Source organism: Squalius cephalus, assembly GCF_949319135.1.
Source record: "Squalius cephalus genome assembly, chromosome: 23".
Lineage (NCBI taxonomy): Eukaryota > Metazoa > Chordata > Actinopteri > Cypriniformes > Leuciscidae > Squalius > Squalius cephalus.
Genome location: NC_137144.1, coordinates 14150807 through 14165326, shown reverse-complemented (window position 1 = coordinate 14165326; position 14520 = coordinate 14150807). Strand labels below are relative to the sequence as shown.

Genomic DNA, 14520 nt, shown 5'->3' with positions numbered 1-14520 from the left:
TGTATGGAGCAGCGGACACTGTAAAAGACAGTACAGCTCAAAATCGCAGCTTAACTACCTCGCAAGAACACATCCGATGATGGACCAGAGGAGGCCCAAACCTCACAGGTTCCACTCCGGCCTGGTGTTTCGCCTAAAGGTACGTGACACGCAATGGGACACTTAAATCCCACGTCACACCTGAATGTGACTGTAATGGAATCAAACAGTCAAGCTGATTTTTAGTGGATGACATAATTTCCTCTCAAGTTGACACAAGTCATCTCTTTTACACAGCTGTATCACTTGTAACGTGATCTAATTTGGGCTTCTGAGATCATAAAATTACAGTAAATGTGGGCTGGCGTGCTGTGATGTATTGATACATGAAATTCATGGGAAATTTACATGACTTTCGTCCGTTTCGCTTTCACTGAGAAAGGTGCCTTGTGTGGTAAAATATAACCATGCCGAACTGACTCTGCTCTGGCATGATAAACAAGAACAATGGCTCTGTTGAAACAGCCACAGGCGTTTTATGACGTCGCTGGGAAAATAGGCAAATGAGCCCTGCAGGGTTTAGAGCCGGTGACACTGGACATCGTGTGCGTCGTCTCATCTGCCTTTCTATATTGACACAGGACCGTGTGAGGATGGACCACAGCCAGCATGAAGGAGACGTCCAGGACAACACTGAGAGCAAACTGAGGGAACTGGCCCTGAAGTGGTTTACAGAGACCCAGGCGCCTTTAATTCTCCACAACGGCAACTTTCCGGAATGGTTCCAAGGATTTATCAGCAGAAAGTAAGAAATGTTTCTGAGAAACAAGCTTTTAGAACAGGCAACAGATGTTTTTAAGCGATACTATCTGTAACGTGATGTTACGACAGCATAAAATACGAATTCTTCCAAGAATAAAGCTTGATCATTTCAGGTGTTTTGGTTATTGGGAACACTTTACAATAAGGCATAATAACTAACATGAACTGACAATGATAAATATATTTGAACTTAACTTAGTTGATAAAAATGTTAGTTACACTTTATTTGGTAACACTTTATTTTAAGGTGACATAGTTACACTTTACATGTACTTACCATAGTAATAACAGTAAATTATGCTATAATTACATGCAACTAACCCTCAACCAACCCCTAATCCTATAACCCTATAGTAAGTACATGTGTTTAATCAATATTACTCAGTACTTAAATATAGAATTACACTGTAACAATGATACCTCACAATAAAGCGTAACCCTTTATTTTAAGATGACATTGTTACAGTGTACTTATATATTTAAGTACTGAGTAATTAGTTAATGTTAGGGTTAGGCCTTGGTTTAGGGTTAGTTACTTGTAATTATGCATAATTTGCTGTTATTACTATAGTAGGTACATGTAACATGTATAAGTGTTTACCAAAATGTTCATGTCTATGTTAGTTCATTAACTAATGTTAACAAATACAACCTTCGATCTTAAAAATTTTACGTTGAGACTAACATTAATTAAGATTAATAAAAGTATTTTTCTTTGTTCATATTAGTTAACTAGTGTTGACAAATCAAACCTTATTGTAGGGTGTTACTGAGTCAAACCTGTACTAGGATCTTTATTGTCATCGATTGTTCCATTAAGAACTTTAAACATTCGTGGAATCTTTCCATTCCACAAAAGGTTCTTTATAGTGGTTCTTTTAAAGGGATAGTTCACCTAAAAATGAAAATTTTGTCATTGCTTGCTCACCCTCAAGTTGTTCCAAACCTATATGAATTTCATTCCTCTGTTGAACACAAAAGAAGATATTTTGAAGAATGTTGGTAACCAAACAGTTGATGCAGCCTTATAGTACTTTTTTCCCCCTACTATGGAAGTCAATGGCTACTGTCAACTGTTTGCTTACCAACATTCTTCAAAATATCTTATTTTATGTTCAACAGAAGAATGAAACTCATATAGGTTTGGAACAACATGAGGGTGAGTAAATTACAGAATTTAAATTTTTGGGTGAACTATCCCTTCAAGAGCTGTTCCCTGAAAGGTTCTTTGGAACCAAAAATGGTTCTTCAATGGCATTGCAGCGAAAAACCCCTTTGGAACCTTTATTTTTGGAACCATTACATTTGGAATTTTCGGTAACATAATCTCATACTGTTATGCAAGCATTATTCAAAGTTGGAACTCTATCATAATTTGTGGTGGTGTCGTGTTTCACAGGGATGCAGAGGAGCATCTGAAAGACAAGGAACTGGGCTGTTTCCTCATTCGGCTCAGTGATAAAGCCACTGGATACATTCTTTCATACAAGTAAGTGTACTTACAAAATAAGGGCTGGAAATGTTTGCATTTCCTTGAAAAATTTCAAATGCAAACTTTTGGTTGCCTTCCAGCATTTTCTGGGGTTAATCTTTAGCTTGTGATGTCAATCATTCTTAAAATATCAGAATGTTTTCAATTAATATATATTTTTTTAATGGTGCAAATAATTGTTTTTCAGAGGTCGCGATCGATGTCGGCACTTTGTCATCAATCAGAATAAAGATGGTCGTTTTATTGTGACGGGCGACACAGAGATGCACAACACTCTCACTAGCCTCATTGAATATTACAAGTCAAGCCCCATTGAACCATTTGGAGAATATCTGACGCTCTCATGTTTTGAGGTGAGTTTGTATTGTATAGCCTATACACATTTATAATATTATAGATTTTAAGAACATACTTATTTATTTTTATTTGACACATTAGCGTTCAAAGGTTTTGGTTTCAGTAAGATGATTTTTTAAGAAATTAATACTTTTATTCAGCAAGGATGCATTATATTGCTCAAAAGTGACAGTAAAGACGTTTATAATTTATAATTCTACTTCACATAAACACTGTACTTTTGAACTTTCTGTTCATCAAAGAATCCTTTTTTTTTTTTTTTTTAAATCAAAATCCTAAAAAAAAACCAATGTTTTCAACATTGCTAATAATAAGAAATGTTTCTTGAGGAGCAAATTTTACAATATATTCAAATAGAAAACAGATATTTTAAATGGAAATAATATTTCACAGTATTTCTGTTTTTACTGTATTTTTGATCCAATAAATGTAGCCTTGGTGACTTTTTTTTTTTAAATATTACAAAAACCATAATTAACCCAACGTTTGAATGATATATATATATATATATATATATATATATATATATATATATATATATATATATATATATATATATACAAGGTGAGCATAGTACCATGTGCTATTGCTTTTCTAAACTTTTTTTATTTTTTTATTTTGTGTTGCAGTCTTCCACAAGCGAGCTGTATGATGTAATTCACTTTGACCTGAGGGAAAAGCCAGGACTGAGTGTTAATGCTGTGAAGGATATTTGGGGCGATCAGCGTAAAAAACACGACTCAATGCAACCTCCCGCCTTGCCGCCCAAGGGCAACAGAAACACACCGGTATGTCACATTTGCCATTTAATCATTTGAATTCAGTATGGAATAATAGTGTTTTTGGTAATTCATTTTAATAGCTATTATTTACGTTTATTAATTAGTTGATCGGTTACTTTGTTGCATTTATTAAATTGTTAAAAAAAAAAATCATGCATACTTAATTTACTGATTATAATTGTGTGTAAATGTGGTCACACTTTATATAGTGTCTTTAACTATGTGTAATACCATATAATTAATCATTTGATACAAAAAAATACGTTTTTACATTGTACTTATATTTAAAAAATTATCTGCTTGCAATTACAGGTGTATTTAAAACCTGTAATTACATATATAATTACACTGTTGACCCTTCCTTGACACCTTAACCCACCCTTAAACCTACTTAACCACCTTACCCGACCCTAACCACACCCGTATCCCACCTCAATAGCAGCAAATGTGTTTTGGTAACACTTTATTTCACAGTGTGCTTGTTACACGTTACATGTAGTTAGTATAGTAATAGCACGCAACTAACCCTAAATCAAACCCTAAACCGGTCCCACTTTATATTAAGTGGTGTTAAGTACAATGTACTTACATCAAACAATAAGTACAATGTACTTATTGTGTTCATGTTGTAAAACACTTTTGCTGCTATTGAGGTGTGATACGGGTAAGGTTAGGGACAGGTGTGGTGGATTGGGTTGGTTTAAGGGTGAGTTAAGGTGTAAGGGAAGGGTCAACTGTGTAATTACAAATGTAATTACATAAATTAATTACAGCTGTAATTACATGCAGGAATTTTAAAAATGTAAGTACAATGTAAAAACATGTAGTTACACAATAAGTACATTGTATCAAATTATTAATTTCAATGTAAGGACATAGTACTTAAAGCCACTTTATATAAAGTGGGACCCCTAATCCTATAGTAAGTAGTACGTTGTATTGTTACTCAGTACTTAAATGTCTAATTACACTGTAACAGTAACACCTTAAAATATTAAAGTGGATTACACCCTGTTACAGTGTAATTATACAAATAAGTACTGAGTAATATTAATTAACAACATGTACTTTCTATAGGATTAGGGTTTGTTTGAGGATTAGTTGCATGTATTACGCATAATTTCCTGTTATTATTATGGTAAGTACATGTAACATATGTAAATGTAACAAGGACACTGTAAAATAAAGTGTTACCATAAAGTGTAACCGTGTTTTGCAATCCAACATGAACACAATAAGGAAAGTAAGTTGTTAAAGACACCTAATATAAAGTGTGACCGTAAATTAAAGTGCTTAAACATCTGACTGTAGCTTCATATCTGGATAATTATGATTTCCTTTCACAGGCAGTGCCTCCAGTGCCTAGAAAATGCCCTCCTCTGAAAGCCGCCTCCTTGGATGTAAAGTCCAGCACAGAAAGCGTGCTGTACACGGCGATAGACCTGCAGAAGTCCAAAGGAAGAGTCAGAACGCCAACCGAGGGCAAAGACATTTCACTTACCGCGAGAAGGGAACTCAGAGCCCAGAGACAACAGAAAATCGCTGCCACAAACCAAGGAATCATTTACTCCGAGCTCATGGTGCCGAACTGCAGAAGTCAATCACTACCGTTCCTGGATGACGACTGTGAAGAAGAAGAAGAAGGAGGACACTTTAATAGAAGAAGCCAACCGCAAATCCCTTCCCACGTACAGAGGGAACCGCTCAACAGTTCCTCCACCAACATGTTGCCAGGTCTTAGCAACAGCCTGGATGTATTATGCAATTCATCACTGTATCAATTAGCCGGAACACCTGGCAACCAAAACATGGCGGGGATGAGAATGTCAAAGGTCAGCGCGCAGGAAAGCGATGCTATGTATGCCGAGGTGCCTCTTGAACCCGTTCCAAATCACTTCCTGGATGACGACACGTACGAGCAGATTCCCGACTCGCAACCTACATCGAGAGCAGAGGAGAAATCACACACTAATACCTACGAGACGCTAACAGACTTAAAACCCAAGCAGATTATTTCTGCCCGGGCCATTAAGGTGAGTGTTGGTGTGATTTTGGTATAAAAATTTCTAAGAATTGTATTAATATTTTTAGTTGAACATAATATTTAGAGATAATGATTGTAATAACGTACCTGTTGTTTCCTGTAGACTGATAAATGGAAATGGCTGTCCCCGGAATACTGGAAAAGATAACTTCTTCACCCTCGGAGAAAAATCATCAAATTACACTAATAGTGAACAGTTGTTGGCGAAAACTACTTGCATCCACTCAAGCTATTTCTGATTATTGAATACTAGAATAGTACAGTTTTATTTTTCACCATATTTGTGGGATTTCTGTCTTGTGTATTTGTGAAATGTTAAAATAATATTTATTAACTTAATAAACATATACATATCTGAGTGTCTTTGTCTTGACAAGTTTCAGTCTTGTTAGTCATGTGATTGGTGTACCTCATGATGGCTCTTGTGAAAAAGAAGTGTGCTTTATTGTATTGAATGTGCACTTGTAGTGTACTTCAAATTTGAAAAGTATATATTTTTTAAAAACTACTTGCAGATATCATTAGTCGACAAGAAGAGGCTTAGTCGGCCAAATTTAAAAGAGATAGTTCACCCAAAAACAACAATTCTGTCATTAACTCACCCTCATGTCGTTCCAAGCCCGCAAGACTTTCATAAAGTTCATAAAGAGATCTTAAAACTAATCCATATGAATTGAGCGGTTTAGTCAAGATTTTCTGAAGACACTCGATCGCTTTATATGACGAACAGATTAAATTTAGGCTTTTATTCAAAAGCCTCAGGTGTGGCTTATCATTAGAAACATGTAGCCTAAGTAGTAGCCTAACGTTAGCCACTTTACATGGCTGCCCGCTCTAAAGTTAATGTTAACCTGGATAAATGTGCACTGTTATTAGGTGCAAATCCAAGTGTACATTCAGAGTGTGGAAGGTAAATTAGTACCACGCTTAATGCAAAAAGATTAATAATTCAGACGTGAGCTGTGAGGATGGGGTAGACTTGACAAATGTCATTACACCTACATGTCTCACCCGGAATATTAGCTGCCCTAATTCATTTTGACGTTGACTCATATTTGATATTATTGCAATTCAGTTAGGGATGTGAAAGCATGACTCATATGAAAAGAAGAGAAAAATGTAATTTATGTAGGCTTATATGGTATAATAAAATGTTGATATTTTGAAAAGTCAGCTTTGAAGCCTCACTTTCAGTTTTTTTTTTTTGGGGGGGTGGGGGGGGGGGACTAATAGTAGGCCTGCACAACAATTCTTGTCTCATCCCCACTTTATTGACCATGAGCCTATAATTATTAATACACAGAGTGGGAATTGGAAGCTGTTAAAGTTTACAGTCTTCTAAATTACCTTACTTGCCAATAACACAGACCATCTGTGAAGATGCACATCTGGCTTTACGAGACTCAGTACAACTGCTGGAAACACAGAAAGACAAGATGTCATTGTGTGTGTTCTCTTTCATGGCCTTTCACTGAGTATTAATAGAGTCAAATGACAGATTTCCGGTAGAAACACTTCACACATGTAAATAAGGAGGCTACTATTTGGAATTGAACATTAAGTTCAAGCAAATCTAAAATCTATATAAAATTTTCGAGTGATTGTGATCCTTTGCTAAATGCATTCATGCAGGCGTAAACACATCTATTCGGGCAATTATTTAGGCCACCAGTAATCCGATAGATGAATTACGCTTATGGTGCATTCAAGTCCTCCTGAAAAGTTCATATTTACAGGTAGGGAAGTCATAATTTTCATCAAAAATATGATCTGCTTCTACAAAATAATGAAATATGCTATCAAACATAATTATTTGTCGGAGTACTTACAGATATTATACAAATACAATGTGACAGAGACCCTATTATCTGTCAAATTATTTATTTGTATTTATTCATTAATTGTGCTTGTTAGCTATTAGTAATCAACCAGCTAATACTCATTATGACAGTCACATTAGGCTATCTGTAAACTGTTTTAGGTTTCTATTTATTCATCAGTTGCTTGCTAAGCTATTAATAACCAGCTAACTGATTGAACTTACTATATATTCATTAATGCTGCTTATTAAGCTAGCCATCTGCTAATACTCATAACATGACAGAGGTGAGTTAGATTATCTGTAAACTGCTTTAGTTTTCTATTTATTCATCAATGGTGCTATATGCTATTAGCAACCAGCTGAGCTAACTGCTTTAATGCTGCTTATTAAGCTAATAGCAACCAGCTAACTGATTTAGCTTAGGCTATATTCATTAATGCTGTTTATTAAGCTATTAGCAACCAGCTAACTGATTTAGCTTAGGCTACACTCATTAATGCTGTTTATTAAGCTATTAGCAACCAGCTAACTGATTTAGCTTAGGCTACACTCATTAATGCTGTTTATTTAGCTATTAGCAACCAGCTAACTGATTTACCTTATAGTGCTGCTTATAAGCTATTAGCCATCAGCTAATACTCAAGACAGAGGTGAGCCACATTATCTGTAAACTGCCTTAGCTTCATCAATGGTGCTTGCTAAGCTATTAGTAACCAGTTATGATCAGCTAAGACCAGCTAGAATCCAGTTATCATGATCCAGAACACAGCTACCATCTTAAACTGTGTTTTCAGACTCAAATGAACTGGTCTCGACAACACTGCTAGCTGTTGTACGTCCTGTAGAACAATAAGCGTGGGCAACATAAAACAACCATGACAACCAAATAACATTAATGTTCTACTTCAATTGGCTCATGCAGAGTGTTTAACAAAAAGCTAAACTGTCTACTTAACTGTATATGGATTTAAAATATAGGACTACTGATCACAACTACACATCATTAATCATTGTTTCCTAGAAAATTAAGCACATCACAAAGAAACTTCCTCACTCCATACAGAAAGTAGAAGTGATATCCTCACATGTGATTTATGTCTGGAAGAAATTTATAGCGGCCTTTCTGACTCCCTGGAGAAGCAAGACTGTGATTTGCACGCTTACGCACAAACTCAAGGGACCAAATGGTGTCGGACAAGATCTCCATGTAAAAGGGGACAATAAAGCTGCCAGCAGTGACTGATCTGGTTTTTGTGGGGAGCAGGAATCGTAAATAAGAGACTCATTGCATAGACAGCGTAACTTCAGGCAGATTTAAGAAAAGACGAGAGACGGCCTACAAAATGTATCCTTCTCTGCATGACACATACACTCTGTGTATGATGAATGGCATCTACCAGCAGGGGCTAATGAGGCTAAGCTAACCAGTTAAATGTTCCTTGCATCGGAATATGCATACTTCCCTACTATATACTAAGCAACATTATTGTACTATACAGTACACGCATTCACTATGTAGAACATACTTTTTTAACAGTTGCAAAGTTCATCAAATGCACAGGCAGTATGAGATTTCAGATGCAGCTTTTGACCACCATAATATCTATTAACGTAATCCTAAAATCAAAACGAGCAAACAAGCTGTGTCCTAAATCGCCACCAATACCCTAATATTATCAAGTGCACTCATTCAGTCCCACAATGCACGGCAGCAACTACCAATTTACACTCAATGAATACCCATAATGCATCATGAATTCCTGCGTCTTGGCAGTAGATGCCATGCTAGTGGAAACATACAGATGTACAGTGATACCTTTTTAATTGATTATTGTTTAATTAAGGTTTATAACAAGCAAGTTTCTGAATTTTTCATTCACTCCTTCAATATGACTAATGTACGGAATACTTATTGAGGGTATGGGGGCGATTTCGGATACAACCACTGATCCAGAAACACATGCTACTATGCTAAATCGCATTAGCATATGGCTACAGTGGCAAAAAAGACTTGGAATTCTAACGGATTAATGAAAAATGGGATGCAAGTCATTGTGTAAAACCTAGAATGTTGTGTTTGCGGATTCAAACAAACGTATCGCGTTTCCTTGTCTACAGTTATTGATCAGGAGATTAGCCTGCCTGACAAAAAAGCCATTACTTGAACACATCCAGTAATACTGATATATCCTGCCCTTGTTATCGAACTGGCTCCTAAAAACAGACAAAAATGGATGGTTTTAAAACTCTTGGGATGGCAAACATCACTGAGCTAATAAGATTAGAGGGCAGCCAAGGCCAGCACAGAGTGTGTGCACAAACCACCTTGCATGTGTGAGTCGCTGACGTCCTGTTTTATGCTCTGCGTCCAGAAGAATCAATGCTCTAATGCCTACATTACTGTCAGCAGCCGGAGTGTCTGTATCAGACTGGAACAGAAGCACATCTAAATCAGCAGATGCTCAGGGTGAGAGGTGCAATTAACGAAGGCGCATCATCAGCACTTACATCCCATTGGAGTTTTTAATACAGTCCTCATAAAGGGAGTTGAAGGTAACGGGATGAGGAATTAACTGCATATTAGCGCAGGCGGCCTTATCCCTAATGACGCACACCGCCGTGATATCGCTAAAACGGTTCCTCAACAATCCATCCAGGCATGCCTTGTTTTATGTCTGAGAACCATTTTCGTTGTTACATAAGCCCTGCAAATGGGACCTTTTTGGCAATTAACAAAAGCCCAAGTGCATTTTTATTTATTTTAACGTCTGTTTTAGTTGTTTTTGGTACGTGTATCGCACAGAACTTGTCTAACGATAAAAACAATGTTAGAAACTTTAACCATTTCAGATAATCGGTGCTTTATTGGAATTTAAAGGGATAGTTCACCCCAAAATGAAAATTCTGTCATTATTTATTCACCCTCATGTAGTTGTCTCATATTTTTTTTGTCCATACAATGAAAGTCAGTGTCACTTTCATTGAGACGTTTTTCAAATGATCTTCTTTTGTGCTCCACAAAAGACGGAACGTCATACAGGTTTAGAAACATGAGGTTGCAGAAATGATTTTAATTTTTGGGTGAATTATCCCTTTAAGATCAGTTTGCTACTAAATGAGTTCTCATATTAAACTATGATTTCCCTCCAGTGGATGATAAAATAGTTTATAGTGAAGGCATAAAAAGTGAACATTATGAGAAAGAAACATTATTATGAGATAAAATCACAATAATGACAAACTTTGTCCTCAATGACTTTTTATCTCATCATTATGACCAAGTCAAAATTATGAGACAAAAAGGCAATTATGACTTTTAAAAAGTCAGACAAATTTATGACAAAAACAGTTGAGACATAATTATGACAATTGCTACAAGTCATTATTACGAATTATAAATAAAGCCATTATTATGAGATAAAAAGTAATTATTATGAAATAAAATGTTGAAATTATTACATAATAACACGAGAGGACAAGTTATAATTATGACAAAAAGTCAATGATGACAAAGTCGAAATTGAAATAAAAACTATTACGACAAAAAAATTAGATTTTCAATTGGTATTGACACAAATATGATATAAAAAATTTAAATTTGAGAAAAAATCATAAATATGACAAAAAACATAAAAAAATAGATTTTTTTTTTGATAATTGTCATGTAAGGCCTATGTCGTAATTAATTTTGTTTTGCCATAATTATGACTTATTTATTGTGAAATACCAAAGCATGACTTTTTTCTTATGTGACTGAAATTTGCTTCCATACATAACATATCAAGAGACTAGATAAAATATATAATCTATATCTAGGGATGGGGTGGGTCTCTTTTGACTTTGACCTAGCAACCACACAAAACAGCCTAGCAACCACATAGCAATGCCATAGCAGGCTCCCAAAATGTCCAAGCAACCATATATCCATTGCACATGTATGACTCATCAGTCCACTATCATGCAATGTATGAAATGACAAGAACACATACACACCGTCATCACAGCATATATATTTACACCTTAAACAATCTCCTTGCAAAAACGGTAAAATGCGCTTGAATCAATGTTGGACGGTGTTAAGAGGACAGTTAGCGGTTGACCCAGTAAATCATCAGCTGAACTAACATGGCCAAGGACAGCTCTGTGCATCTCTGGGTAAAGATTTACCAGGCTCAAAGTGCGCGGTGTATAATCATACGAATGCTGAGGCAGCGCTGCTCCTAACGATCTCATTCAGCTTTAAAAGTCATTAAAGTGGAATACGACAGATAGGCTGAAGAATCATTGTTGGCCCATCTTTATTGTTAAGGCTGGTTGGTTTGCAGCTCCATAGGGCTTGAACTAGAGCGAAAGGAGGACAACGGAAAAACCAGGATCGGGACTGGGATTGCAAAAGTTTGGAATCATGTACAGTACAAATATTTATAATAAAATTAACCAAAAGTGTCAACTCTTAAGCAGTTAATGCAATAGGCTGGTAACCAGAAGACTGCTGGTTCGATCTCCAACATGAGCAAGTCGTAAGGTGCTCCAGAGGGATTGTCCTATAAGTTCTAATATTCCGCATGTAAAAACATGTTTTGCCAAGTTTGACATTGATACCAATGCCTTTAAAAGGATCGTTTAGCATAAAATGAAAATTGAGTCATTTACTCACCCTCATATTCTCCCGTTGAACACACAAAAAAAGATATTTGGAAAAATGTCTCCAATGTTGTTTTGGACCCCATTGACTTCCTCCATTGTTCTACAAAAAACTTGTACAAGCTCTGAATGATACGAGGATGAGTAAATTATGACCGAAATGCTTCCAAAGGCAAACAATGGTAGACATTTATCCTCCAATGTGGAGTTGTCTGTTCAAGAAACATCAGCATTGGTATCTTCCTTTAAAGCCATTTGTTCGTATATGGAAGGTGCTGCAGTACAGAAAGACGACAAAGAGAGAAAAAGCTTCGAAACACTCAAAATATAGCGCACAAGTCAAATGGACTAATTTTACTGTACTTTTGTGGTGCTTTTTTGTCCTTTTTGGAAAAGAGCAGCGTGAACATTCTTTTGAATTTCTCTTTTTGTGTTTCACGGAGGACCGAATATGGTACAGGGCGAGTAGATGATGGCTTTTGGGTGAACTATCCCTTTAAATAATACATATCACCAAAATTTGGCATTAACCCTTAAGCATCATAAACAAATGCACTCAGTCAACAATTGAGAGAAAACCTTTATTAAAATTTAAGTCAAATGCCCTCTATCACATCAAATACTGAAAAAAGTCAAAGAAAAGAGACAGTTTGATACTAACACCTCAAGTTAGGACAGAAGGGATAGAGGGATCTGCAGGCGGAACAAATACATGGAGTGCGAATGACAGAGAAGAAGACAATAGGAGAATATATGATGACAGAGCCCTTCGTTCAACTGGAGAACATTTAGATATGATTGTCGTCATGCTCCAGTACTATAAGCAATTAGATTGTGAAATGGCTAAGCTGTAGAAACATTAGGGAATGGGAAAAGGTGGGGAACGAAATCTAATTCATGCATTTAATGGAGAAAGATTGCATAGCTGTAGAAAACACTGTCTCAGTGGTGCTGACGCCTGTAATGTGCTTTTTAGCCCTCTCTCTCACTCTCTTGTCCAGTTTGTTTGTTCCTTCCTGAAAACTGTCCCATGATTTATTTGATCCCGCATAAGAGTCTTTAGAAACAGGAGAGTGAGTCAAAATGTTGTCCAATGTGCCACGGACATTGGTAGAAGCCCATAAAAGCGGTTTACGCCCGCATTAGTTTCACTCCAGGAGCAGGTGTGTGGGTCAAACCCACAAAAGGCCTCACCTTTCCATTTTGTCTCTCTGAAAACCCAAGGAATTTCTGATCCAAAGTTTTCTGAAAAAACAGCCATGCATTTGTAAGTAATCCCGTCTAGTGTGCTTCCGGTGCAAAAACCAAAGGAAACCGGTAGACATTTATCCTTCGGTGTGGACTTGTCTGTTCAAGGAACGTCAGCATTGGTATCTTCCGTTGAAGCCATTTTAGATTCGTATATGGAAGGTGCTGAGGTACAGAAAGACAACAAAGAGAGAAATAGCATATTAGATTAGAGGTAACATGGACATGGACCAGTCAAAATTGAAAGATCCCCTTTCATGCCCCTAAAGCATCATTTATCTGACCAAAAAAGTGACAAAGCCTTGATATATATTTTAGGATTTGCGTTTTACAGCCTTAACCATTCGAGGCAATTTTGTTGTCTCTCTGGTAACTGATGACAACTGAGCATTAAGTTCTTAAAAAGTATTCAAGCAGATGGCTTTTGATAATGAAATGTTAAAATGAATTTGGAATTCCACCAGATCAAATGGCAGAATGAGTTCCAAACCTTTGTCATAGATCTTTAACAATAGACATTAACCACCTGTGCATACTTCACATGGGGGAAGTGCTGTGCCATTCTCTTTAACGGACAATTTTACCTCATGTCACCCTTTATTGACATTTGAATGAACGTTTAAAACAGTGAAGGAGGAATTCACAAAGTTTGAATTGTGCCTGTTGGTTTGTACATGCTGCCTTTATTGTTTTTGCCCCCGATTCACTAAAGAAATGTGCATAATCAGGTACCCGCACAAAAATGGCAAAAACAAAAAACTAAACAAAATTTGGCTGAACACAATTTATATAAAACTTATTAACACTATTTATTAATTCATTTTATTTATTGATTAATATATTATTAGAAAAAGAATATACTACCATACAAAAGTTTGGGGTCAGTAAGTTTATGTTTTTGAAAAAAGTCTCTTATGTTCAGCAAATTAAGGCTGCATATAATTAGCAAAATCAGTAATATTGTGAAATATTATTACAATGAAAAAAAAAAACTATTTTGCATTTTAATTTAATTATTATGTAATGTATTCCTGTCTAGGCAACTCTGAATTTTCAGCATCATTCAATGTCACAAGATCCTTCAGAAATCATTCTAATATGATGAATTTGTGCTCAAGAAACATTTTTTTCTGATTAAATTGTTGTGCTTCTATTATTTGATGAATAGAAAGTCCAAAAGAGCAGGATTTATTTGAAATATATATATATATATTTGTAACAATTTATATATTTAAAAGTCTTTACTTTCACTTTTTTGAAAAAGAAACTTAATGACCCCGAACTTTTGAATGGTAGTGTATTTATACAGAGTTTACAGCATTTAGCACCT

General features: G+C 35.9%; 2 protein-coding genes across 5 annotated transcripts in view; one reads left to right on the top strand and one right to left on the bottom strand.

The window, feature by feature from the left end:
- On the top strand, positions 1–5839 carry LOC307151490 (uncharacterized protein). 2 transcript variants are annotated; one of them, XM_079859565.1, is made up of 7 exons: positions 1–139; positions 621–784; positions 2201–2290; positions 2481–2646; positions 3280–3438; positions 4779–5465; positions 5580–5839. In XM_079859565.1, exons 1-7 carry the CDS (start codon positions 77–79, stop codon positions 5622–5624), a joined length of 1374 nt encoding a protein of 457 aa, XP_079715691.1. In that variant the 5' UTR covers positions 1–76; the 3' UTR covers positions 5625–5839. The 2 variants fall into 2 exon arrangements, with proteins under 2 accessions (XP_079715691.1, XP_079715692.1); XM_079859566.1 differs by having other exon boundaries at positions 3280–3442; positions 4783–5465; positions 5580–5741.
- A 6666-nt stretch (positions 5840–12505) lies between these two features.
- cib2 (calcium and integrin binding family member 2) overlaps positions 12506–14520 on the bottom strand; it is a 37985-nt gene continuing 35970 nt past the window's right edge. For all 3 annotated transcript variants that reach the window (XM_079859273.1, XM_079859272.1, XM_079859274.1), the window contains one exon: positions 12506–13355. In XM_079859273.1, the coding sequence (XP_079715399.1) occupies positions 13334–13355 (22 nt within the window). In that variant the 3' untranslated portion in view covers positions 12506–13333. The remainder of the gene's footprint in view (positions 13356–14520) is intronic.